The 26,463-nt window shown below is 54.0% G+C and overlaps 1 protein-coding gene across 1 annotated transcript in view; it reads left to right on the top strand.

Annotated features, from left to right (window-relative positions):
• FGF18 (fibroblast growth factor 18) overlaps window positions 1-25,896 on the top strand; it is a 36,182-nt gene extending 10,286 nt beyond the window's left edge. The window contains exons 3-5 of the mRNA XM_070476840.1: window positions 5,284-5,464; window positions 17,532-17,638; window positions 24,796-25,896. Coding sequence (XP_070332941.1) covers window positions 5,284-5,464; window positions 17,532-17,638; window positions 24,796-25,062 — 555 coding nt within the window. The 3' untranslated portion in view covers window positions 25,063-25,896. The remainder of the gene's footprint in view (window positions 1-5,283; window positions 5,465-17,531; window positions 17,639-24,795) is intronic.
• Window positions 25,897-26,463: the final 567 nt, after the last annotated feature.

Raw genomic sequence — 26,463 nt, 5'->3', positions numbered from 1 at the left:
AGGTCTTAGCAGAGCACCTGGGACAGAGGAGAGCTTCGCAAATGATGGCTTTAAAAACCCTCTCTTGGCACTCAGCTCATCTGGTTAGTAAGTGGTGGGCTGATTTTGGCTGCCAGGACCCCCTCATCCTCGCCGCAGTAATACCGCAAACATTTGCCAGGTGCAAAGGTGGAGATTCAGGGATGCACCAGGTAAGCTGGACCCTGGGGACAATGAGCAATGCCCTACAGTAGTGCCCAGAGGCTGTGACCCCACCTGAGGCCAGAGGAGAGGACAAGGTGCCTTCCAGGGGGGGACCCGAGGGCAGGGGCCAGCCAGGCAGAGGGGCTGGGTGCCTTTTTTTTTAAACTTTTTATTTTGTATTGTAGACCCAGGTGGTGCGGCAGTAAAGAATCCACCTGCAATGCAAGAGACTTGGGTTTGATCCCTGTGTCGGGAAGATCCTCTGGAGGAGGAAATGGCAGCCCCCTCTAGTATTCTTGCCTGGAGAATCCCACGGACAGAAGAGCCTAGCAGGCTACAGTCCATGGGGTCACGAAAGAGTTGGTCACAACTGAGTACACACGCAAGGCTTTATCCAGGGCTCTTGTTTTGTGTTGGAGTGTTTCTGATTGACAGTGCTGTGATAGTTTCGGATGGACAGCAAAGGGACTCAGCCATGGAGGATCTGGCCCGTGCAAAGACCTGCAGCCCCCAGAGGTCCCACCCAGGAAGCCCAGGGCACTCCCCGCCTTTGCAAATGGACGGACTCTGACTTCATGTCAGAGGTCACCCGGTGATCTCCCTCGGGACTGACCTGGCCACAGAGTGCGGTTCAAATGGTGGGAGCTGGCCAAGATGGATTGTCCCCACATCCTGGGAATAGCCCCCGGATAGCCCTGCTGACCCTGGGTCACCCGGCCGCCTCTGCCCAGTGGGCCAGGAGGAAAATCGTTAACGGGAGGCTGGCTTCCGGGGCAGGACAGCACCCCTCGGGGACCGGGGGTGAGGAGATTGGTTTGACCTCTGGTCAATAAGGTCTCCTGTGAGCAGGAGGAGACCTGGAGAAGAGGGAAGAAGGCCGGAGGCCTGGCCTTGGGGGAGGGGACAGGGCCGGTCCACCTTGGAAAGTCATTCCATAGGCCTCGCAGGTGTGGGCCTCGGGGGCACGCAAGATCTACCCTCCCTGAGCTCCAGGGTGTGACAGGAAGCGGGTCCCAGGTCTGAGAACTGGCTCTGAATGGGCTGGCCACGGAAGGCCGTGCAAGTGAAATGTGTGCACACTTGGTGTGCTGGTGAACAGACCCTGTGCCCCTGGGCAGTGCAGTTCAGAGCAACCAACTCAAGTTTTCTGAGCCTTGGTTTCTGCATGTGCTAAATGTGGTGATAGCGTTCCCACGGCCTAGGGCTGTCGGGACGATCAAAAGCACTGACATCTTCCCAAACTGTCTTCTGAGCAGCTCAAGTGCCTTGTCCCTGAGGACGTGAGAGTGTGATCTACTTCTGCCATGGGGAGGCTTATGTTTATGGGGTTTCACCAAGAGCCTCTTAAAGGTATCCCTGGTATCCTCTCAGTAGTTTTTTAATTCTAATATCTATTTCCTGGGCTATGCTGGGTCTTAGTTGTGGCACAGGTGATCTTTGGTCTTCATCGCAGCATATGGCATCCTTAGTCACGGCTTGTGGGGCCTAGTTCCCTGACCAGGGATCGAACTTAGGCCTCCTGTATTCAGAGCATGGAGTCTCAGCCACTCCACCACCAGGGAGGCCCCACTTGGTAATTATCTATGCCTGCTGAGCCCTTGATTCTGTGCCAAGCAACTGTTCTAAGACTGTGTACAATATTCATAGCAGCCCATGAGGTGGGTATCATTGTCACCTCTCAGGAACTTGCCTGGGGACCCTTAGCTCATGAGAGACTGGCCCTGGGTTTTGAACCTCGGTCTGCTCCCGTCTGCATTGGTGGGGCAGGCGGGGCCCAGTGAGGTGGAGCTGAAAGCAGCACTTTGGAGACCACACAGCTTGGGGCTAACTCTGCCACGGCCTGATCTGTGACCGTGTCGGTTCAGCTTCAGAGCCTCAGTTTCCTCAAGTGTCACATGGGATAATGTTTCCACCATGAGGGTGATAGTGAAGGTTAAATAACGTGGTCCAGCTGAAGTGCCTGAGAGGCTCAGGCTGGGGTGGGAGGATGCGTACAGGTCAGCCAGGGCACAGAGACCTTGGCTTGGGCATAAGCAAGGAAGTGTTAGTCACTCAGTCGTGTCTGACTCTTTGCGACCCCATGGACTGTAGCCTACAAAACTCCTCTGTCCATGGGATTCTCCCGGCAAGAATACTGGAGTGGGTAGCCATTCCCTTCTCCAGGGGATCTTCCTGACTCAGGGATTGAACCCAGGTCTCCTGCATTGCAGACAAATTCTTTACTATCTGAGACACCTGGGAAGCCTGGACATGGGGTGTAGAAATGAGGAAAACAGTTCCTGCCCTGAGGAGCTCCACAGCTGAGGGGTGAGACACATGCTCAGGCAGTCCTGATTCCAAGAGCTCTTCCATGGGCTGAATGGGGTCTTGCTCACATAGGAATGGGGTCCTGAAAGCCTAGCATGCCTAGAACAAACTTGGAATGCTGTCTGGACTTCAAGAATTACTCAGCTTTCTGGTTAAATGGGCTGGGACAGGCATATGATTATCAGGGCACAGGGAAATCTAGTGGTGCTAGTGGTAAAAAAAAACCCTACTTGCCAATGCAGACGTAAAAGACCGTGAGTTTGATCCCTGGGTTGGGAAAATCCCTGGAGAAGGGCATGGCAACCCACTCTAGTATTCTTCCCGGGAGAATCCCATGGACAGGGGAGCCTGGTGGGCTATAGTTCATAGGGTCACAAAGAGTCGGACATGACTGAAGTGACTTAGCATGCATGCAGGGAAACCTCATTTAATGTTACATGGGATGACAGGACCCCAGATCTTTTCAATGTTAACTTGTTCATTCATTCATTCATTTGACAAATGTTTGAATTTCTACTCTGCTGAGTGCTGGGGATATGGTGGCAAACAAGTCAGGGAGACAGACAAAAACCAGAGAAGTAGATGTTATGTCAGGTTGATGAATACTGGAAAGAAACTCAAAGCATGGTAGAGAGATGAACAGTGACAAAAGTGGGGGCTACCCCAGAGAAGCGGTCAGGGAAGTCCTGTCTCAGGATGTGCCATTTGAGCAGAGACTCCAGTGAGTCAGAGGAACCAGAGGGCAAAAATCTGGGAAAGAGCAGTGAAACAGAGGGCAGAGCAAGTGCAAAGGCCCCGAGACATCCATTGGGTTTTCTGTTTGGAATGCTCAGAGGCATGCTAAGGCAGCCAGTGAAACTGGGGGGAAGAAGTGGTAGGAGATGGAGGTGGAAAAGCGGTCAGGGGCTCCTCTTTCAAGGCTTTGAGGCCACAATGGGGACCTTTATAAAAATTTGATGGGAAGGGACTTCCCTGGCAGCCCTGTGGTTAAGGCTTTGCCTTCCAAGGCAGAGGGTGAAGGTTCCATCCCTAGTTAGGGAGCTAAGATCCCCTATGCCTCATAGCCAAAAAATCAAAACATAAAACGGAAGCAATATTGTAACAAATTCAATGAAAGGCTTTTAAAAGATGGTCCAAAAAAAAAAAAAATCTAAACTTGATGGGAAGCCCTGGAGAGTTCAGGAGAGGATTACACAAGGTGCCTGGCTTTGGTGGGAGATGGACTTCCAGGTGGGAGAAGAAGCGGAAAGCTGCTGAGGAGGTGGGTGCGAGTCGTTTGGGTCTCACCTGGACCATGTTCAGCAAAGGAAGACTGGAGAGATGCTGTTGGCTTAGCCAGAGGAGGATTCCTGGAGAGTGTGGTCAGACATGAACTAAACTTCTAGCTGTTGTTTAGTTGCTAAATCGTGTCTGACTATTTGCCACCCCATGGACTGTAGCCCACCGGGCTCTTCTGTCCATAGTATTTTCCAGGCACGAATACTGGAGTGGGTTGCCATTTTCTCCTCCAGGGGATCTTCCCGACCCATGTCTCCTGCATTGGCAGGAGGATTCTTTACCACTGAGCCACCAGGGAAGCTTATAAAAGTGGATGGATTTTTTTCCTGTGTGTGTATGTATAGGATATCTCTGCAAAGTGTTAGTCACTCAGTCATGTCTGACTCTGTGAGCCCATGGTCTGTCCATGGAATTCTCCAGGCAAGAATACTGGAGTGGGTTGCCATTCCCTTCTCCTGGGGATCTTCCCGACCCAAGGATTAAACTGGGTCTCCTGCATTGCAGGCAGATTCTTTATCATCTGAGCTAACAGGGGAGCCCTAAACTTCTAGGGTATAGGAAATTTGATGGGAGGTGCTAAGCAAAAGGTTCTCTACAAGGGGTTGGGGCGGTGGGCAAATGCTTGGTGATAGGGCAGCATAAGGACCATTACAGTGTGAAGAGGAGAACCCCTCTAGCACCAGCTCCTGGGGGAGAAGTGGCAATGGGATGTGGTCCATTCATTCCTAGGAAGCAACTTGCCAGGTCCCCCTCCTTTCCCACTGAGGACCTAAACAGCAATGATGTGCCCCCAGGCCCTGTCCCATCTCCGTGGTGATTTTGGCACTTTTCTTCCCATTGGCTCACTTTACCCTGACAGCCATCCTGGGCTGTGTTCAGGATGGGGACTCTGCTCCACTCTTTTACTGGGGAGAAATCTAAGGCAGAACAAACTGTGTTCTCAAGGTCACATGGGCAACTCTGGCCCATATTTCTTATTTTAATTTGGGGCTATGGCAGAAAGAAAGCAAACTTTGTTTGCTGTCAAACAAGTGTGTTTTCAAATAGCCCTAGACCGGATCCTTAGCTTTGCAACTTCCTGGCTGGGCCATCTTGGATGACTTGCCTCAGCTCTCTGAGCCTCAGTTGCCCCATCTGTGAAATGGGAGATAACAGGGCGATAGAGCTTCCCTGGTGGCTCAGTGGTAAAGAATCCGCCTGCCAGTGTAGGAGACACAGGTTTGATTCCCTGGGTTGGGAAGATCCTCTGCAGAAGGAAACGGCAGCCCACTCCAGTATTCCTGCCTGGGAAATCCCACGGACAGAGGGGCCTGGTGAGCTACAGTCCTTGGGGCCACTGTGAGTCAGACACGACGGAGCGACGGGGCGACGACAGACAGGGCGGTTATGAGATGTGCTGATGCTTGGCCCAGAGCCGGCATCAAGGAGGCTCTGGCTCTCTGTTGTGAATGTGGTTCCTGCCGCAGGGTGTCTGGGCTTCCAGGGTGGCTCACTGTCACCCCTTTCCCTGCCCAGGTGCTGGCGGCCGAGGAGAACGTGGACTTCCGCATCCACGTGGAGAACCAGACGCGGGCTCGGGACGATGTGAGCCGTAAGCAGCTGCGGCTGTACCAGCTCTACAGCCGGACCAGCGGGAAGCACATCCAGGTCCTGGGTCGCAGGATCAGCGCCCGCGGCGAGGACGGGGACAAGTATGGTAGGTGTTGGCCCCTTCCTGCCCACTGTGCACACGTCCTTCCTGGCCACCGAGACCCCAGGTGCAGATCCCAGCTCTCCCGCATCCTGGTGTGTGATCTTGCACCCAGTGCTGAGTCTTTCTGGGCCTCAGTTTCCTCATCTGTGAAATGGGGATGCAGAAGCACGTCCCTGAGAGCCTTGTCGGGAGTGGTGACTGAAGACATGAGTGAAGCCTACTCTTGCTGCTCAGTGCCCATAGATACTAGCTGTCATGGGTAATCGCCGCTTGCCTGGGGCTGGCCTCTAGCAGGTTGCTGCTGCTTCCCGAGCGTCGTTTCACTGTCCACAGTTCAGATGCTTGGGTGGGGGTTGGGGGGAGCCTCTGGGGAATGTTCTTTGGAGGTTTGTGGTGGTGGTGGAAATTGGCCTGGTATGAGTGTGTGCGCATGTGTGCATATGTGTGTGAGAGTGCACGAATTTGCACAGAGAGGCGTGTGCGTGTGTGCTCTGTGGGCTGAAGTTTGCTCTCTTATGAAGCATGGGTGCTCACACCACCTGGGGCTGCCCTTGACCTACCCTTGACCCTGGAGCGTTCCAGCTTCCCTGAGGTGTTCAGAAGCCGTCGTGGGCCCCAGGCTGCCCCCTTCCGTCCACAGGCCCCTAGCCCGCAGAGATCCTCAGCTGTGCGGGAGGCACCCGAGACTCCTCCCGCCCAGCCCCTGAGCAAGTGCTGACCGTATCCTCACCGCTTCCTACCGTCCCAGGCCTGGCTTCTGGAAGGTGTCCCAGGTCCCAGCCGCGGGGCCCGGGGGCTGTGGGCGGCTGTGCCTGCCAGCCTGGGCCGTTCTGAGACGAGGCTCTGCCTGCCTGCTGGTCCCTGCCCATTGCAGACATGACAACAAGACAAATAATTTCTTGGATCTCTTTATCTTGGACACCATTTATTCTCCCTGTGCCCCGGGGCAGGACTGACCTCGTGGTGGGCCCAAGTGTGGCAGCTGCGCTGTCACTGGGGGCTGGGCCGGCCGGCCGGGCTGGGCCATGCTGGGCTCCTGCTCTTCCAGGCCAGCTGCCCCCTCCCTCTCCTGCCCCATCGCTCGTTACTGCCTCCATTTCCCTCCTCCCTCTTCCCCCTGCTCCCTTTCTCGGTCTGGCTGCTCCTCCTTTCATCTGGCATCTCTGTCTCTTGAGTCCACCCCCTCCTCCTGGTTGCTCCTGTCCATCACTCTGTCTCCCCCATCCCCACCATCTCAGGCTCTATCCCTGCTTCCCTCCCTCTGACTGGGGTCTTCTCCCTCCTCCCCACCTCTCCCAGACCCTCTGCTGGCCGCCTCTCTGTGGCCTCGGCTCTCTGCCCCCGCTGTGGACGCCTGGCTGTGCTGGGCAGACCCAGGTGCGGGTTTTCCCTGGGATCTGCCGTCCCGTTGCTGCCAGGGAAGGGGCAGCTGGCTGGCTGGGGTGGGAGGGAGGTGCCCTCCTGGGGAGTCCTGAGAGTTCTCTCTGGCCCCTCCAGGCTGGGAGCGTACAGGGGGGTCAGACTCTGGTCTGAGCCATCTGTCCAGGCTCTGAGATCGGGGTCCAGAGCTGGGGAGGGAGAGGAGGTAGGCAATGGCCGGCCCCTCTCTCCAGAAGCAACTTGCCCTCTCGTTTCCTCCGCCTGAACTGGAGGCTCAGTGGTCTCACCTGGTGTGGCCTGAGCGTCTCTGGGGCTCAGCAGTCTCCCTTCTGTGCATTACCAGGGATGGACTCGAGCAGTGCCTCTTAAACATGCGTTTGCACCCAGATCGCTGAGGGGTCTTGTTGAAAGGCTCGTGTTGATGTGCAGGGTCTGGCCTGAACTCTGGGTTTCTGACAAGTGGCCTGGCGGTGCTGGGGGACCACACCTGACGTATGCAGGGATGTGCCTGTCCTGATTCACCTCCAGCCCCACAAAGTCTAGACTTAATGATTCTCTGTCAAGGAATCTGTTTGTCACTCCTTGGTCTCCCAGCACCCAGGGCAGCAGGGGGCCTTGCTGGCCGCTGAGACCACTCCATTTAAATGTCGCATTAGTAACGCAGATGAGGGGCTGGGACCCCATCTGTGAGCCCTGAGAGAGGAAGTGAGACAATGGAGCCAATTGAAGCTTCCAATCTAGATAATCAATACAAATATTATTGGGAGGGTGATTTATGTGGCCAGTCGAGCAGGAGGACGGGGCTGCATTAGCCTGTCCTGCCTGTGGGGGAGGGGCTGGCAGGCCAGGCGGCCCAGGATGTTGGAGAACCTGCTCCCTCCTTCTCAGGGCTCCGTCCAGCTGAAAGAATGGTGTCTTCTGAGACTTGCATTCATACACAGTTAGAATACAGTCTGGGAATTCCAGCAAACACCAAGTATAAACAATCCCCATAAATGCCTGGAATCCCCACAGACCCTCGGAATCTCAGATTGGAGTCTCTGAAACACTCAGAATCTCAAATTCATCAGCATCCTGAGGCGCTAGACCCCTTAGGCAGGTGTAAGATGCTGGTCTCCCTTTGTGTGGACGCCCGCCCCAGAGCTCTTGGCCGACCTTACAGCAGTGAGCAGTCTTTGGTGAAATCTCCGCAGATGAACCAGGCTTCTACACCATTCTGCAGGAGGGTCTCCCCATGGCTCCCTGAAACTCTCCCAGAGCACCGGGGTCCCCGAGGGTGGCCGTTTCAGGAACGCGAGACTTTCATAGCTTTGGGTTCTGCTCTGGAGGGAGAAGTATGTGGGCCAAGGGCTAGTGGCGTAGGTAGTGTGGTGGACGCCTGGCTGGCCAGGAACTGGGCAAGCGCCGTCCTGCCCACCTGGGGTTATTGTGTCAGTCCCACACCTTCCTGCCTTTAGTCCTGGTCACCTCGGTCTGGCCAGTAGTCAGGAGACAGGAGCCCTGGGTTCCAGTGGCAGCTCTGTCACTGAACAGCCTCCAGTGCCTGGGGCAATCATGTCTGTCTGGCTCTGGGCTGAGTTCCTTCACCAGCCGAGCAAAGATGAGAAGGCCCCACTGCCTCCGAGGTCGATGCCCTTAAGCTGGAATGTGGAGGCATCAAGGCGCATGAGCTGCAGGAAGCAGGGCTGCTGGGTGGTGGGACCTGTGACTTAGCAGAGGATCACCGAGGGTCAGCTGAGCCAGCCCGCAGGGAAGTGTAGGAGCCCCAGCATCGGTTATGGTGGTGTAGGAGCCACTCTGCTTTCATAAGGCCTACTTTCATTTGACAAAGGCGGCTTTTCCACTTGATTAAGAAAAAACACCCCAAACGCCCAAGTTTTCTTTTTTAAAATTTGTTTTTAATTGGAGGTTAATTGCTTTACAATAGTGTGTTGTGTCTGCCATACTTCACCACGAATCAGCCGTAGACTTTGCAGGAGGCCAGACTCCCAGGACTGACAGTACCCAGAGCAGCCCTGAGAAGGCCTCTGGAGGGCCTGTGAAAGCCAAGAAGGTGGTCTTCTGAGAGGGTGAGCGTGTGGACTCTGGAGTCGGAGGGAACTGAAATTTCAGCGCCACCACTTAGGAGCTGGAGGCCTTAGGTGGGAGTTAGCCTTTCTGATCCCATTTATTCTTTTGTAAAATGGGGTCGTTGAAATGAAAGGGTATCTTCTGCTCAAAGATGTTATGATTATTTAAGCCAGAATACTCAGTGCTGCTGTGTGGGGACAGAGGGTGCCATCGTGGGCTCAGGTGAGGGCTCCCCTCTGGGGAACTGGCTCCTGGAGCTTCTGGAAGGGGTGCTGCCAGCAGGCCCTGGCATGTCTGCTGCAGATAGAAGAGGCTCCTGCAGCATGGTTCCAAGCAGCAGCGGGGACTGGCAGTGCTCTGGCCATCTCAGGCCGGAGGCGGAAGGGTATTTGGACCCTTCTGTTGGGTGTGGTCTGGTCTCTCGGTTCACATCTGGGTCCCCCCCTCACTCGGATGGCAGTACAGCCGTGAGTGAGACCACCTGGTCAGTCTTCAACGAGCTCCCAGGCCAAAGCCCCTGCTCCTTCCTAGGGGCTGACTCTAAGTAGGAAGAGCCTGGGCCGTTCCTGTCCCCTCCCTGCATTGCAGGGTGACAGAGGACAGGGCATGGAGTTAGTATGCCGTGGATTGGTTCCAGCTTGGCATGGATCAGTGATTCCAGCTGTGTCACCGCTGCCCAGGGTCACGGGGAGTCAGCCTGCTCAGCTTGAGCCCTGCCCCTCTGGGCAGCCTTCCTGAGTTCCCCCACACCCCTCCAAGAATGTGAGCTCCTTGAAAGCAGTGACCTTTCTTCCTGTCCCTGTGTCTACTACACAGCCTGGCAGAAAGCAGGGCCCCCTTTAAAGGTTCCTGGATGAGTGACTCAAATAATTACAGGGCAGCACAGAGCCCAATCAGGGGCTGACATGCACGACTCACCTGGGAAATCGAGTGGGGTCTTGCAGGACTTTTGCTGAGTGGGTGATGGAAGTGGGCGGGGGCCCTGCGGCCCCCATTTCCCTCCTCCTGGTACCTGCTGCAGGGCTGGGCTTGAGCGAGGAGCCAGGTCCTTTGGGCTGGCAGGTGTGGGCAAAAGGCAGCAGGGACCCCCTTCTCTGTGAGTCGGACACCTCATAGCCCGTTCTCCATACTGTGGTCCAAAACGTGAGCCTCGGTCACTCAGTCAAAGGCGGTCATGTCATTTAGAGTGAAATCCACACCCTCAACAGGAAGGCCTGGCCTGGCTCCTCCCTGACCACAGGCTCCATCACCCCAGGCCTTGCTCGCTCTGCTCCAGCCCCAACTTCCTGCTGCCCCTCGCACCCGTCAGGCATGTCTGCAGTTAAGGGCCTTTGCTGGGCCCTCAGCCTGGGGCTGCCCTCCTTCCAGGTGTCCCCATGGCGTTTGCTCCCTCACCTCATTCATTCAGTCGCCACCTTATCAGAGAGCTGCTGTGTCCTCCTGCGGGTGTATTTCTCTTCCTGGCACTTACTGCTGCCTGAGGTTCTGTTAACGTGTTTAGTTATTCGCTCCCCGTGTCTCCTGTTCCCACGCACACTCTAAGGCTAGGTGGCTTCTATCTGTGGTCCTCACGGCTGCATCCCCTCACACAATGAAATTGTTAGCCGCTCAGCCATGTCAGATTCTTGGCAACCCCATGGACTGTACCCTGCCAGGCTCTTCTGTCCATGGGATTTCCCAGGCAAGAATACTGGAGTGGGTTGCCATTTCCTTCTCCAGGGGATCTTCCTGACCCAGGAGCGGAAGCCACGCCTCCCGCATTGCAGGCGAATTCTTTACCACAGAGCCACCTGGGAAGCACCCGCTTTGCACACAGCCAGCCCCAAACCAGGGTGCGATACATGTTTGAGCCAGTGAGCGCATCGTGACCTGTGAGCATCCAGGAGTGTGGGTGAGACCACTCCTCTGGGGCAAGTGCCCGGCACAGAGTATGTACTTAGAGAATCAGTGCTCCCTCCGTTCTCCTCTCCTGTCCTCCCTTCCAGCCAGCCTTGCATCTTGCAGCCGGGATACCCTGAGCAACAGAGCAAGCTTTTCTGAGAGATGTTCCCAGCTGGAAGGAGCATTAGTATGTCCGTCTAATACCCTGCCCTCTGAGCTCGTGTCCCACGACTTCTGTCCTCAGTGAGGAGTGGTCACCCATATCTTGGTGACTCTGCAGCTCAACCAGCCGCATGAGAGCTGCAGCTAGGATTAAATATAGCTCCTGATCGATCCTATTGATTCTTTCCCTCTTCCTTTCTGGCAAATCCACATGGCCTGTGAGCCTCCTTGGGTGACTTTAGGAGAAGGGGAGCCGTGGGCACCTTTGGAGAAAAGCCATAACATGTGTGTGTGTGTGTGTGTGTGTGTGTGTGTGTGAATAGTGATGCTGAAACCTCTCCAGAGAGGAATCCTTCCCGCCCCCACTTCTTTCCCTTCCCCTCAACCTGGTTCAGAGGGGAGGGAGGGGGTTCTGGTTCAGTGTGACCTCCCAGCGCCTTTGTGGCAAGGATGCTTCCTCGCTGGAGGGCGATGCCTGGAGAGGGGCCAGCGGCTGCCCTGGCACTGCAGCAGCCAGCCGGGTCACCCTGTGCGGGCCCGGGTGCACTGCTCTGCCCAGCCTCTTGCTGGCTCCCGGCTCCCGGCCTGTGTTCTCAGGTCTTGGAGGCTTAACTCTGAAACTGGTGGGAGACGGGGAAGGAAACCAGTTCTCCTGCTTACTTTTCTCCAGCTCCGCTTTTCTGGGTCTCCTGTGTCCCTCTGTGTATGTCTCTCTGGATTTCTGTCTGTCTTTCCCTGCTGTTTCCAACCCTTCCAACCAAAAGGCTTCCAAAGGAGGTCCTGGATCGCCTGCAGGGAAGCCCAGCTGGGAAATCGCACTGAAATCAGTCAATCCATCCATCCACCAAAGTCGTTTCTCATTTCTCTGCCGTCGCCAGCCTGCCTCGCATCTGTCCTGCTCTGCCTGAGTCTGAATCTCTGTCTGTGTCAGACTAGCTCCAGAGTTACTCTGCCTGTGTTCAAATCCTGGTCCTACTGGGTGACTTTGGCAAGTAACCTCTGAAGCTCTGCTCAGAGCCTCAGTTTCTTCATCAGTAAAATGGGCGCAGTAGTTCTACTTCATAAGGTTGTTGTGAGGATCTAATGAGACTTTCCATATTCAGACTCTAAGCACAGTGCCTGACAGATGGTAAATGCTCAAATAAGTATTAGCTTTTTAAAACCATCATTATTACTCCATGCATTTCAACAAAACTGGGGGAAAAAGACAGCTTTTTTTTTTCTTATTCTTTTATTGAAAGGGCTTTCTCTCCAGCTCCTTTTCCTTCCACTTTCTCTTTTTCCTTTTCTTCATTCCTGTCTGGATCCTGGAGAAGGGATTGGGTTCTTCAAGCTCCTGGCCCCCAGCATGGGCAGGCACTGGGCTCCTGCTCTGAGCCGAGGCTGGCTCTGTGGCCCTCCCCCGTAGGGGAGATCCCACACTCACTCAGCCCCTGATGCATTCAGCCTCTCCTTCTTGTCAGAACTAGGTTGGAAGCCATTTGCTGCCTCTCTGGCTGTGGTTTGAACCCAGACTTGGGTGCTCCTATGGCCCCCCCCATCTCCCAGAATCAGCTAAAAGCTATTTTCCTCAGGGTGACTGCTAGTACCCTTCCCTGCCTCAAGGTCGTTTGGAAATGGAGCTGGGGAGGGATGGGCCCCAACCGTTGGCTCTTTGGGCGTCTTGACCCACAGACTTCTGCCTCAGGAAGGTGAAGTGAAGGCAGAGACCCTCCCTGTTCATTCACTAACCTCCCCAGAAAGGGACTAGCATGGAGGAAAAGACCTAAAGTGGAGACAGGCTAAGACCCAGACTTCTAGGTTAGCCTGCCTGGGTTTTAACTCCACCATTGTGTGACCTTGGGGCTCTATTTTCTCACCTGTAAAATGGGGTAATAAAAAAAATAGTTCTAATCTCCTGGGATTGTCATAAGGATTGAGATAACGTGTATAGTGTAGAATGGTGACCAGCATATGATAGGCTCTCAATAAATATAAGTTACTGATGCTTCCCAGAGGGGCAGTACTGAAAGGAAGTCATCTAGTCCTGGCCCAGAGAGGGATAGGACTTTCTCCCATTGTCAGAATATCTGATAGTAACTCTGAGGCTGGGAGTGGGTGACTGGGGGAGCTCAGAGCTCCAGTGAGAGGCAGGAGTAACACTGGTGGGGAGCAGAGTTGCTAAAGGCATTGATGGTGGGATCAGACGCTGAATTTGCACTTCTCCTCTGCTCTTGCCAGCTGGATGCCCTTGAGCAAGTCCTTTACCTGTCTGAATCTTCATTGCTTTAACTTTTAAGTGGCATTATGCATACTTGGGGCTTCCCTGAGGCCCAGAGGCACGGGGTCCGAGATGTCGCCTCCTTCCCTGGTCACACTGCCCTGCCAGCCCAGCTCCTGCCATCCCCGCTCCCTTCTCCTCCGAGCTCTCCTCCACACTGTCTTCTCTTATTTGCTGCCTTTTCCGCACCTGTCTCCACCCACCGGAAGGTAAGCTTCTTGAGGGCAGGCCCTTGACTGTCTCATCCACCACTGTGGTTTCCGGCACCTAGCCCACACTTGGCTTATGGTAAATGACCAATAAGTAAATTTTAGTGAGTATATAACGGGCTTGATGAGGTAAGTATGAATAGCCTGTGAGTGTTAGTCGCTCAGTCATGTCTGGCTTTTTGTGACCCCATGGGCTGTAGCCTCCTCTCTGAGGAGGTGACATCTGAGTTGAGATGTCAGTCTAGGAGATGAGGAGCCACTGTGGGAAACTCTGGGCAAAGCAATCGCCAGGCGGAGGAAGAGTGTGGAGGCCTGAGGCGGGAGTGTACCGGGTGAGTCAGGGCAGGAAAAGCAAGGAGGCTTGTGTGGCTGGAGGGCTGTGAGTGAGGGTGGGAGACAGGGGCGGGCAGCAGGGGCCAGACTGTGTACCTCTCAGGGGTCCCCTTGAAGGGTCTGGATTGTTGGTGAGGTGGCACAGTGGTGAAGAATCTGCCTGCCAACGCAAGAGACCCGGGTTTGATCCCTGGGTCAGGAAGATCCCCTGGAGCAGGAAATGGCAATCCATTCTAGCATTCTTGCCTGGAAAATCCCATGGAGAGAGGAGCCTGGTGGGCTGCAGTCCCCGGGGCTGCAGAGAGTCAGACACGACTGAGCGACTGAGCGTGCAAGCATGGAGATCCATTTGAGGCTCTAGCAGGGGAGAGGCACAATTCACGTTCATTTTGTAAGGGTCCTTCTGGCTGATCTGCAGAGGAGAGACTGCCGGGGGCAAGAGTAGCAGAGTGGAGGAGGGGATGCCAGGGTGGTGAGCAGCAAGATGATACCACTGATCGCTCCTGCCTGGCCTGGGACAGGCCTGAGAATCAAAGCGAGTGGAGATGAGGTTTCTGGCTCCTGAGAGGTGCGTCTTGGGGGCTTAGGTCTTAGGTCATGAGACAGGGAAGCGTGATGCTGAGGACCAGGCAGGCTCTGGGGCAAACCTGGTCTGGGTGGGTGGAGTCTCTCTTTCTCTTTTTCTGAGAACTGCTGCTGCTATTACTCCCCAAAGACTTTACATAATCTTGGCCCGGCTCCCTCCTCATTATGTCATGTGCTGAGTGGAGTCTAGGTCACTCCGTGGCTTGCTGCGGTCGGGGAAGAACAGACTTCTGGCTCCCCAGGGTGCAGTGGCCGGTGCAGACCATCCCCATGCTGGGGTGGGGGCGGCTGGGCTGGTGGGGGTGGGGTGCCGTCCAGCCCCAGCCCCAGGCCCCTGGACGGCTCAGGCAGAGGCCAGGGCTTCCTCAGATGGGCTGTGGTTAATGAGAGGCGGGGGCTGTGTTTTGAGCCAAGTCTCCCTGGGGCTGGGGGCCCTCCTCTGGGACCCAGGCCCCAACAGGAAGAGAGCCAGCCAGACTGGATGTCAACTCCCCCCCCCACCCCCCTCCCCACCTGGGAAGGCTTGCTTCTCGGAACCTCAGTCTCCTACACTGTAAAAGGGGGACAAAGGCACCTAACCTCGCTGGGATGTGTGACTTTGGCAGGCTCACAGGGGCGTCAGATCCAGCGTGCAGTAGGAGCTGCTCTGAAGACAGGGGCCCAGGCTGGTGCCGGGAGAGGGCAGAGCAGTCTTCCTCTCGGACGTGCTTGGGGCTGCCTGGCCTCAGCCCTGTGGCCTCACCCACTCTTTATGATTTCCCATCCCTACCTCTCTCCAGTCCCAGAGACAATCAGAACAGCCAGGCCCCACTCCCATTGCATAGGGAAGGAAACTAGGGGCTCAGATGGGGTGTGTGGCTTACTCTAGGTCACCCCCCCAGGATGGCAAGGCTCTGTAAATCCCTGCCTAAGGCATCTTCTGACCCTGGAGGATGCTGAGAAAGTTCAGGACAGAAGGCCCGCCTTGGAGAGGCAAGTTCTGCTTCCCCTCTGCCTTTTTATACACACCAGATTTCTTTTCCACTACTTTTTGTTTTTTCTGGGTAAATGGGTTTATTTTGCAGTTATTAGGAAACTTAAGGAACAGTTACTGAGTTTCCCCTACCTAGCCTCCGCGAACAGCATCATTTTATATAACCCTCACATTGGGTGTTAAAGATGAGGGATGACCACCCCCATTTTACAGATGAAGAACCTGAGGCCCAGGGTCATACACTGGCAAGTGGAGCTAGGGAGTCATATGCATACATGTGCATTTCAAAGCTCTCACCTTTCCTCTTGCACATGCTGCCTTTGTCAGAAGCTCCTGGGGATTGGGGACTCCCCTGACCCCTAACAAGCCCCATCCCATGTGGGGCCTGAGTTTGTGAGCGGATGCTGAAAGCTAGTCTCAGAAGTGCTGTGATGTTTGGCCCTTGGTTCCCAGGGACTAAGCTAACAAGAGAGTTACAGGGAGTTTGGATTTAGGGGAGCAGGGAGCATGAAGGGCTTATAACCCCCAATCTAAGTGTTCGCTAATATTCTCAACTCAGTGTTTACTAGGGATGGGGGAAGGTAGAGAGAAGAATGTGCCCCCACCTTTGTTCCTAGAATTACTAAATTCTTGTTAGATCTTTAAATTTTATGTAAATTCTTCTTTTTTTCCTTGGAAAGGTGGGTATCACATTTTAATTAGTAGTGGTGTCAAAGGAGGGCTAGATTAATTATTGGAAATCCTGAGTTCCAGATGGTTTTAATTTTCACAGCAGGGCACCAGGGTGTATATTTAAAAATTTTTTTATTAAAATCATACCTCTTGTATTTTAGGGGCACTGAGGTACACTGTTTGTGGCTCCAAGGATACTGTATTTAGGACTATGATTTTGTTATGGAGAAGCAAGTTCCTTGTCATTGAAATTAAAATTTTGTGGGTGAGGGAGGGGCAGGTGTTGGGAAGCAAAGGGTCAGGAGAGGGAGGGTGAGAATAGGGGGTCAGAGGCAAAGAAGGGGGATGGAGGTGGTGGGGAAATCCAGGCACTGGGATTCAGGTTCAGAGACGGCATGTGACCTGCCAAAGTCATACAGCATCCTCCTGGGGAGAAAATGTGAAGTGGCTGAGGGACAGGGAGCAGTCTTACAGTACGATTAATCAAGAGACAGCCACCCTTCGGCCACTAGATGTTCTTGTTTAGTCAGGCTTTGGGGGATCAGCTCTGGCTGCCCCATCCAGGATCACCTGGGACACCCCATGTTTTTGTGGAGTATGGGGGTTTAACATGAGGTCTCCCATTCCAGACCAGAGGGTACTGGGTTCTGATTGGGACTTCCAGGCTCCTGGGAGTTAGCTATACTTCAGCCTTGGGGGCCTTTTTTTTTTTTTTTCCTATCTACACTGTGTGGCATGTGACATGTGGGATCTTAGTTCCCCAACCAGGGATTGAACCCATGGCCCCCTGCACTGGAAGCATGGAGTGTTAACCACTGGACTGCCAGGGAAGTCCCCAAGTCTTGGTGGCCTTGACTGAGGAAAGTGAAATATTATACTGACAGCCTCCTTTCCCTGGGGCCTTGAATTACCCTTTCCAGACATTTCCCCATTTCAAGCAGCCAGGGCACTCCCTCTCTCATATCCCCATCAGGGAGTGGACACCCAGATGTTTGTCCTGGAGGAAGGGGCTTCGGACCTAAATTTTGGAGGAAGTAGCTTAGCATTCCACAAGGCAAGACTCGTGTGCATGTATTGTGTGTGTGTGTGTGTGTGTGTGTGTGTGTGTGTGTGTGCACGCATTGTGCATGCCTGTGTGAGCTCATAGGCATCTGAATGTCTGACCGCTCAGTCCAGAGACTGCTGCTTCTTTGGGGTTATTTGTGTGGTTGTGTGTCCTGCATTGGGGAAGGGACTTGAGGGGCAGGGGAAGGTGGGTGATGAGGGCAGAAGTCACACTGGTCTTTAGCCACCGGGAGTGATCTGGGTCACCAGTGGAGTCCAGAGACTCCGGGAGTTGGGAACAGGTGTCAGAGAGCTTTTCTCCCTGCCTGAGAGGCACATGCTCCAGAGAGACCTGTCAGAAGCAACCCCCCCCCCATACTTGATTCTGGGGGCAGTGGGAGGTCCGAGGGCAAGGTCAGTGTCAGGGATCATGTTGCTGAGTCTTCAGGCCAGCCACTGCCCCTGGTAAAAAAATGTGTCTTGTTCTCCTGCCTTTCGAAGCCCAGCTCCTAGTGGAGACAGACACCTTCGGTAGTCAAGTCCGGATCAAGGGCAAGGAGACGGAGTTCTACCTGTGTATGAACCGGAAAGGCAAGCTTGTGGGGAAGGTAAGTGGTGGTCTGGGACTTGGGTGGGTCCCCCAGCAACCCAGGGGGGCTGGAGCAGTGCCTCCTGGGCCCCATCAGCCCTAAATGGGAAAGAGGTCCCATGAATGTGTATGTGTATGAGAGAGAGACTCCCATTGTGAGATCTCTTCATCACCCCCACTTCTCTGTCCCCTCACCTGCAGCCTGCCAGACTGTGGCTTTGACTTTGGGGAGTATGTAGGGCCCCGGTCTCTCCTGGTGGACGTGGAGCTCTGGCTTGCTTGGCAGTGGGAGAACCCCCCAGGGGTCTGAGGCTCCCAGTCTGAATGTACCTGATGTCTGGCAGCAGGGACCCAGTGGGCCAGGGCCTGGGGCTGCAGCGTTGTTTTAATAATCACAGGGGGTTTATGACTCCCCAAAGCCACACCTCTGGAACCCAGCAGCCTCTTCGGCCTTGTGATTCTAGCATTTCAGGAAGGTTTTATTACTTTGGAACACGCATGCAACAAACTAGGGTGGGGGTAGGATATGGGTGGGGTGGACCGATGTGCCAGGGATTCTGAACCTCCACTGAGCTGCATTTTGATGCTGCTCCCCCTTTTGGCCTGGGTGTCCTTGTTTGTGAAGTTCACACACTTGCTTCCTTTGGATGCTCTAGAGTGGATTCATGCTCCATGTTCCCTTCTCTCTGCAGGGACCCTACTCACGCCCTGGCCAACTTGTATAATGAGGGGGTGGCTTCTGCTGGCCAGTTGGAGTGGAAGGTAGAGGGTAGACCCAGATTCCAAAGAGGCTGGCTGCTTCTCCTTGAGGCAAGGCCGTCTGTGATGATCTGCATTTATTACACCTTGTTGGGGTGAGGGGGAAGGAAGCATGACTTCAATTTCTGTTTAAGCCATGGCTTTGACTCCCCGAATCTTGCAATTCTTATCCCTCTTCCCCTCTCCCCTCCATATCCTAGGGAGAGGATGACAGGCCAGAGACCTAAGCCAGGAGAGTGTCTCTGATTATTTGTTAATAACTAGGGTACCAATAGCCTCTGTTAATTGAGCACCTACTTTCTGCCAGGCACTAAGCAAAAAAAATGCTTCAAAATAATCCCGTGAGGTGGGTCGGGGAAGAACAGGCTTCCACCATTCCCATTTCATAGATGGAAAAGCTGAGGCTTGGCCGTGTCCGGGCACTTTTCCCAGGTCACGGGCTAGAGCTTGGCGGGCTTCAAAGCCCAGTTTAGAAGGCAAGGATTCCAGCTGGAGCTTCTCAAAGAGCAACAGAATAGTAATCCGTACCTCGCCCCGGGATGCCTAGGAGTGGTTTTAATTAGTGATTCACTTTCCGCGGACTCACTCACCGCGTCCGCGGCCGGCCGGCCAGCTAGGGGTCCGGGGCAGGGGCGGCGGGCGGGCCGGGCGCCGGGTCCCCTGGCCTGGCTGTGCGTTTCCTGCGGCGGCGCGGCCAGCCCCGCGTCGGGCGCTTTGTTCTCCCGCCCGCCTGGGCCGCCTCCCAGGCCCAACCTGCTTGCAGTCGTGGGCTCGCCTCCCCCCGCCCCGCCCCCTTTTTTCCTGTTTAAAGGCGGGCCGCGCTGCAGCCCGCCGCAGCGCCCACTGCCCGCGTGCCCCTCCCTCCCCGGCTGCGTGGTTCCCGGCATCTTGACCCCAGGAGGGCCGTGCTGGGGTCAAAAGAACAGCCCCGTCCCCTCGGGCCGCTCCCCGCCGCCCGCCCGCCGGCTGGCCGCTGAGTCACCGCTTCCACAGGAGCCGGCTCCGATTTCCTGCCCCTCGCCCTCTCTCCAGTCATTAATATTGGGGCCGGTTCAGCTGGCGGCGAGGCCCGCCCCGTGCTCCGCTTCCCTCCCCCCTTGCTTGTAGCCCCTCCACCTTGCTGCAGGGTCCCCCGCCCCAAATTCCCCTCGCGGCTCCCGGGGTGGCCGCGGAGGCTCCGCGGGCGTCCGGCCGCCCATCCACCTGTCCCGACTCGGCCCGGGCGGGTCCCCCTGTTGGCCCCTACCCAGCCCAGCGCCCTCGCTCTCTGGGTCCTGCAGTTGGCAGCCCCGGGTCCTTGGTGTCGGTTCTGTCACAGGTCATCGGCAGCCGATCAGACCTGGTCCCGGGGTTACTCTTGATGGCGGGCCTGTGTCTGGCCCTGCCCTAACTCCTGCCTCTGTCCTGCCCCGCACCCCTTCTCCGGAATAGTGTTCCTCCTCTGCCTCGGGCTCCACCTCCGGGCCTTTCCCCGCTGCCCACGCTCAGCTTTCTAAAGCAGAGCTTTCTAAAGCTCGCCCCTCCTCTCCACCCGCAGCTCAGCCAGAATCAGCCCTCAGGCCCTCACTTTCTACCCAAGAAAGGCTGCCCTCCTTGGGGAGAGCCTGCCCACCCTGGTGCTCCTTATGTCACAGACACATGGCCCAGCCAGCCCCCACTCCTTGCTGGGATGGGGCATCAGGCTGTGTGCAGGCAGTTCCCTCTGCCAGGACAGCCTTTCCCTCGCCCATCCACCCTGAGTCTTGGCTCATCCTTTCATGATCTCTGGCTCCACTGACCGCCCAGTCAGCACACCCACCTGGAGCCCACGGCTACTCACACATCCCTCTCTCTGCAGTCTGCTCACCTGGGTTGGCTGGCTGTTTCTGTGCTCGCATCCCCCACCAGGCTAGCGGCTCTGAGGGCCAATTCTGGATCCATCCATCATGCTTCTTATACCTGCTCAAAGGATACCAGAGAAATAGAAATGTGGTGCTTACCTTTTGAGAATTGACTCAACCTACAGCCAGAATTAGCCACGTCAGACCTGGAATCTAAGTGCTTTGACCTCATTGAGCCTCAGTGTCCTCACTTGTAAAATGGGAAGATAATCCTGACACTGAGTAGGCACTTACTTGTTAAACATGAGCTACATTCCCCTTGAAAGTCAGGTTCTTCACCTGTGGGAACCCCTGACCTCAACTCAGGCTCTGGCTCCTTTGGCTCAACAGGATAGCTTGCTTGGATGGTCTTGACCTTGGGTGTCAATTTTCTACATATCTGGCCACAGCCGGACACATCACTGAACCCCCAAGAGAGCCTCTGCCGATGCTCCAGAACCTTGGCCTTGCTTCTCTCTCTGCTGCGTCATACTGATCCTACGCCAGAGCTCTTCTCCCCAGCCCCTGAGAGAGAAGTAGCCCCCTTCTCCTTGCCACCTCTCTGGACCCCACCTCCACCTGACCTAGGAGATAGTACTTCCTTTCAATCCATAAAAGAGTTGTTGAATGTCAAGCGCTGTGTGCTAAGTAGTTGTTCGCCATCTCTGGAGATTCAACCCAGGTGGATTTTTCTCATCTGTCTCCTCCTGTGTGATCATTGGTGTGTCCCCTTTGGGGCAACAAAGGGCCCCAGACCCATTCAGAGCAGGGGGTCCCTTGCCCACTGCACGTTTGTGAAGACTGCTTTGGTTGAATGTGACTGAAACCTAATTCAAAATGCCTTTAAGCAAAAAAAAAAAAAAAAAAAGACTTTTTTTTTTTTTTGTCTAGGTAACTAAAAACATCCAGGGGGTAGTCCTGATTTCAAGGAAAACTAAATCCAGGGGCCAAGTGATGTCATCAGGATTCAGTCTTCAGACCAAACAGAAGGAATAGGACTCCAGTTTGGAAAGAAGGAGGTTGGAGGTGGTAGATTTCCAGAGATGATCAAATTCTACTAAATCACCAAGGTCCTGGGATGGGCTGTTCCGTTACTCTTTAAATATTGGTGGATCTGCCTTGCCTGAACCAATTGAGTCAGCAATTTGGGGGGTGAGGCCCATGCACATGTGTTTTTTAAAAATCTCTGCAGGCCATAAGCAGGGTCATAGAGGTGGTGAGGAGAAAGGCAAGGGTCAGGCCCCAGGGCGGCCTACCATTAGCTTCTTATCTACTGAGTCTGAGTTCAGGTGGGAACTGTTATAGGCCCTATGGCTCCTCCCAAGGGCTCCTGACCTCTGGAGTGTCAGAACCTCAGCCTGAAGCCCAGATCCTCAACCCAGGCAAGAGCATATGTGCCAGGCACTGTGCTGGCGCTTGAACCTCCAAATCACTGCTTCATGAGCATGGTAGCTCTGTGGTCCTGGGGGACCTGAGGTGTGTTGCTGGGCAGCACCCACTCTTCCATACCCTTCCTGCCCATGGGCCTGTCTGGGATTAGACAGCAGCAGCACCCACTCTTCCACACCCTTCCTGCCCATGGGCCTGTCTGGGATTAGACAGCAGCAGCACCCACTCTTCCATACCCTTCCTGCCCATGGGCCTGTCTGGGATTAGACAGCAGCAGCACCCACTCTTCCATACCCTTCCTGCCCATGGGCCTGTCTGGGATTAGACAGCAGCAGCACCCACTCTTCCATACCCTTCCTGCCCATGGGCCTGTCTGGGATTAGACAGCAGCAGCACCCACTCTTCCACACCCTTCCTGCCCATGGGCCTGTCTGGGATTAGACAGCAGAGAGGTGAGCTGCAGTGCAAGTGCGGGTTCAAATCCTGGCTTTGCCACTTAACAGCTCCATGACCTTGGGAAAGCCACTTTTGTGTCTTTGAACTGTTTTCTTCTACCAGGTAGAGTCTACCTTGGCAAGTTAAGAGAATTAAATGAGACAGTGGCTGTGGAAATATCTGGCCTCTAGTTGGCTATCAGCAAATGCTGAATGAATGAGTGAATGGATGGGTAGGGACACCAAGGTGGGCAGGCTGAGAGCTCGGCCCTCACTCTTCTCATCATATCCCCCAGGAGGGGCCTCTCACAACTCACGTCTGTCTCTGGGACATTAGTAAGGGATCCAGGAGGCAGAGTCCTTTTTTTTTTTTTTTGGAGGAAAACCAATTAATGTGGCACCCCCACCATCTGTGTCCCAGCAGAACTCTCATCCATTTAACCACAAATTCTCTGGGTGCCCCTGTTTTGGGCTAAGACCTGTGCTGAAGCCGTGAGAGCAACCGAGAAGCAGTCCTGACCTCTGTAGCTCCTGGGCTGATGAGGAGCAGACAGATACAGAACTACTCTGTTGGGCAGGCAGCAGAAGGAGTGGGTGTGGAGGGGATTCAGAAGATGGAGTATGCGAGTTGGATAAAGCATACTGCTAAATGGGAGAAAGGAATGGCAACCCACTCCAGTATTTTTGCCTGGAAAATCCCATGGACAGAGGAGCCTGGCAGGCTACAGTCCATGGGGTCGCAAAGAGTTGGACACAGCTGAGCAACTAACATACACAGTGCTCAAATGGAGTCTTGAAGGAAGAGGAGGAAATACCCAGAGAGCTAGATGGCAGTCAGGGAAGGCTTCCTGGAGGAGGTGGTTACTGAACTGGCTCTTCAAGGTTGAAAGCAGTTTTCCAGACAGATATTCTAAGATGGGGAACCAGACATAGTATAGCCTTTATTCAGTTTTCTCTGACTGTTCCATCAAAACCATCCAAGGGACCTGGACTCAGGTTGGATAGGCAGCTTCCAGAATTATCCACGGGGAGGCCAGAGCCCACTCCTTTTTATCCCCCTTGCACATATGCCCCGGCTTCCTCACAATAGGCCCTCTCTGCTCACTCAACGCATAATGTCCTCTGGGTCCTGCGCTCTTCTCCCAGGCCCACCCCATGTATACTCTGCAGCCTCCTCGAAAGATCTCTCCTCCAGAGAATGTTTTCTTACCCTGCCTGTCCCTTTCTGCAAAGTTCAGCACTTTGTCTGCAGGGCCCAAGCTTGCCCTCCGCTCAAAGGTGAACGTTCCTGGAAGCTCCAGCCTGTTTTCCACTTCAAACAAAAGCCTGGAACTTGCACCTCAGTCTCCACACACAGCCAGACCGCTGGGCTTCCAACTTGGCCGGGCACCCGTCTGTAACGAGGAGTGGGCCCGGCCTAAATTTGGAGATGTTAGTTGGAAACTCGAGTGCTGCTAATTCTGGCCTTCCAACTTTGTGTGTTTCTCACTCTTCCACTCCGAGCAATTCGGCTTTTTCAAGGAGGAGATTCAAAGCCTGCTTTCCACCTCCTTTTGTTCAGATCCAAGGAGGGAGGTCAGACCTTCCGAACCACCTGCTCTTCAGAAATAATGTAACAAGTTCCTACTGTGTGCCTGGCTCATTTATAAGCATCATTCCTCATAACATCTCTATGATGTAGGAGTCATTTTCCGTGTTTGGTCCAGACAAGGAATCCAAAGTTTAGAGAATGAAATTAACTAGCCTGAGGTCACATAAGGAAGTGTGAGTTGATTCAACGTCTGACTATGAATCTCGTGCTCCTTGCCTGGCATAGTCTCCCAGGGAGTTCACCTGGGACCCTAAAATCTTAGAACCATGGGTATAGGCTTTGAAGTTTGGTCATGCCAAAGCTCTTATTTTTAGAGGCTTCCACCCCTCTTCACAACAAACATTAAGATGTACCACACCCCACATTAAATGTAACTTATGTTTAACTCTGTAACAGTGGAGTTGAATGGCAGTTGAGTAGGCAGTTAACTTGGTCTCAGGTTTAGTGCACACGAGTTGGGGCTTCTTTATGTTGCATGTGATAGAACACAGTCTCAGCTGTTCTAAAGGAAATGAGATATTATTGGCCCACATAACAGTGAGGTAACTTGAACTTCACATATAGCTTGGTAGGTCCAGAAATGGAAAGATGTGAGGAGGACTTGGTTTCTTTCATTCTCTTCCTCTTGGCTTTCTTCCTCCAAGCTGACCTTGTTGTCAGGCAACATTTCCCCTCATGGGGGTACAGAGGCTGCCTTTGTTTCAGCCTTCCCTGTTTCCCAAGTTTAAACTGGCCTATGTTTGGGGGGATTATTTATAACAGGATCTTGAGGACTGCTGACTGGATGACTCAGGCCATGTGCTGTGCTCTGCGCCAGTCACAGGAAATAATATTTTAATTGGTCAGATCTGAATATTTTGTTCTGGTAGAAGCCCCTGATTCTATCGTGGGAGTGGAAAAGAAAGGGATCCCTGAATGGTAATGGGAAGCTGGCACCTAATTGGTGAGCAGGGAAGGATGCAGAGGCCGCTACGTCAAGTCCACTCTAGGGGTCCAGGGAGTGAAACTGCTGAGGCCGAAGCTTGGGGTCAGGCCCTTTCTACTTTGCCATCTCAAGCCTTGGCCCCTGCCGCTGCCTTCTCTGCACAGCTCTGCCCCTGCACCTGCCCTTCCTCTCTCACCTCCTCCTTCTCTCTTCCTGCAGCCTGATGGCACCAGCAAAGAGTGTGTGTTCATTGAGAAGGTCCTGGAGAACAACTACACAGCCCTGATGTCGGCCAAGTACTCTGGCTGGTACGTGGGCTTCACCAAGAAGGGGCGGCCGCGGAAGGGCCCCAAGACCCGCGAGAACCAGCAGGATGTGCACTTCATGAAGCGCTACCCCAAGGGACAGGCCGAGCTGCAGAAGCCCTTCAAGTACACCACCGTGACCAAGCGGTCCCGGCGGATCCGCCCCACGCACCCCGGCTAGGCGGGCGCCGCCATGCCCCTGGGCCGCCCCACCCACACTCACACTCACGGAGAACTGCAATCAGAGGAATATTTTTACATGAAAAATAAGGAAGAATTTCTATTTTTGTACATGTGTTTAAGAGAAGACAAAACTGAACCAAAATTCTTGGGGGAGGGGAGCGATAAGGATTTTATTGTTGACTTGAAACCCCTATGACAAAAGACTCACACCAAGGGACTGTTGTCAACACACAGGTGCTTGTGTCTCTAGGAACAGACAGCTCGGAACTCGGCCCAGAGGAGGGCTGGAGTGAGGAAAGCGACACTCGGAGAAACCAAAGTCCTTTTTCCCAAAGGTTCTTAAAGCAAAAAAAAAAAAAAAAAAAGACAGAAAAAAAAAGCAAAAACAAAAAAGAAAAAGAGAAAGTAGTGTTCCCCCACCCAGCCAACTCCCCCCCTCTTTCCCAGTCCCCTGTCCCTGCCCCAGAGTCCAACAAAAATCGCTCTCTGGTTTGCAGTCATTTATTTATTGTCCGCTGCAAGCTGCCCTGAGACACCGCGCAGGGAAGGCGTGCCCCTCAGAATTCTCGGCGCCTCGACTCTCGACGACAGACGGCCTCGTCCAATCACGGTGACCCTGCATTACTCACAGTTCTGGAGGATGCTGCTATCGACCTTCCGTGACTCACGTGACCTAGTACACCAATGAATAAGGGAATATTTTAAAACCAGCTATATTATATATATTATATATATATAAGCTATTTATTTCACCTCTCTGTATATTGCAGTTTCATGAACCAAGTATTACTGCCTCAACAATTAAAAACAATTGACAAATTATTTAAAAAACCACGAGGTGAGTGGTGGCCGGGGGCAGGGCTCAGGTGCCCCTCTATGTCTCATTCTTCTTGGTCTCAGGTCCTTGGGCTGAGAGCTGGGGCCTTGCTCATTCATTTCATTTATCATTCATTCATTCCACACGGGCTATGCTCCAGGCACTGGTCTAAGCACTGAGGATGCAGCCTTAATCAAAGCAGATGGTAACCCTTGCTTCCAGAAAGATTAAATTCTAGTGAGCCATGATTCAGTGGCCGACTCAGTCACACGTTCACATACATGTGCTCTCATGCACAGTTATGTCCCACAGGTATTCGCAGCCCTACTAAGTCCTGTTGGACTCTTTGCAACCCCGCGGACTGCAGCACGCCAGACTTCCTTGTTCTTCCCTGTTTCCCGGAGTTTGCTCAAACTCATGACCATTGAGTTGGTGATGCCATTCAACCATCTCATCCTCTGTCACCCCTTCTCCTCCTGCCCTCAGTCTTCGCCAGCATCAGGGTCTTTTTTCAAGGCCCTGGGGATTTATCAAAAAACATAAACAAAAAAATCACAGCCTGCTGGGAACTTCACTTACAGT

Source organism: Odocoileus virginianus, chromosome 14 (assembly GCF_023699985.2).
Source record: "Odocoileus virginianus isolate 20LAN1187 ecotype Illinois chromosome 14, Ovbor_1.2, whole genome shotgun sequence".
Classification (NCBI taxonomy): domain Eukaryota; kingdom Metazoa; phylum Chordata; class Mammalia; order Artiodactyla; family Cervidae; genus Odocoileus; species Odocoileus virginianus.
This window is presented reverse-complemented; position numbering and strand designations above follow the sequence as displayed.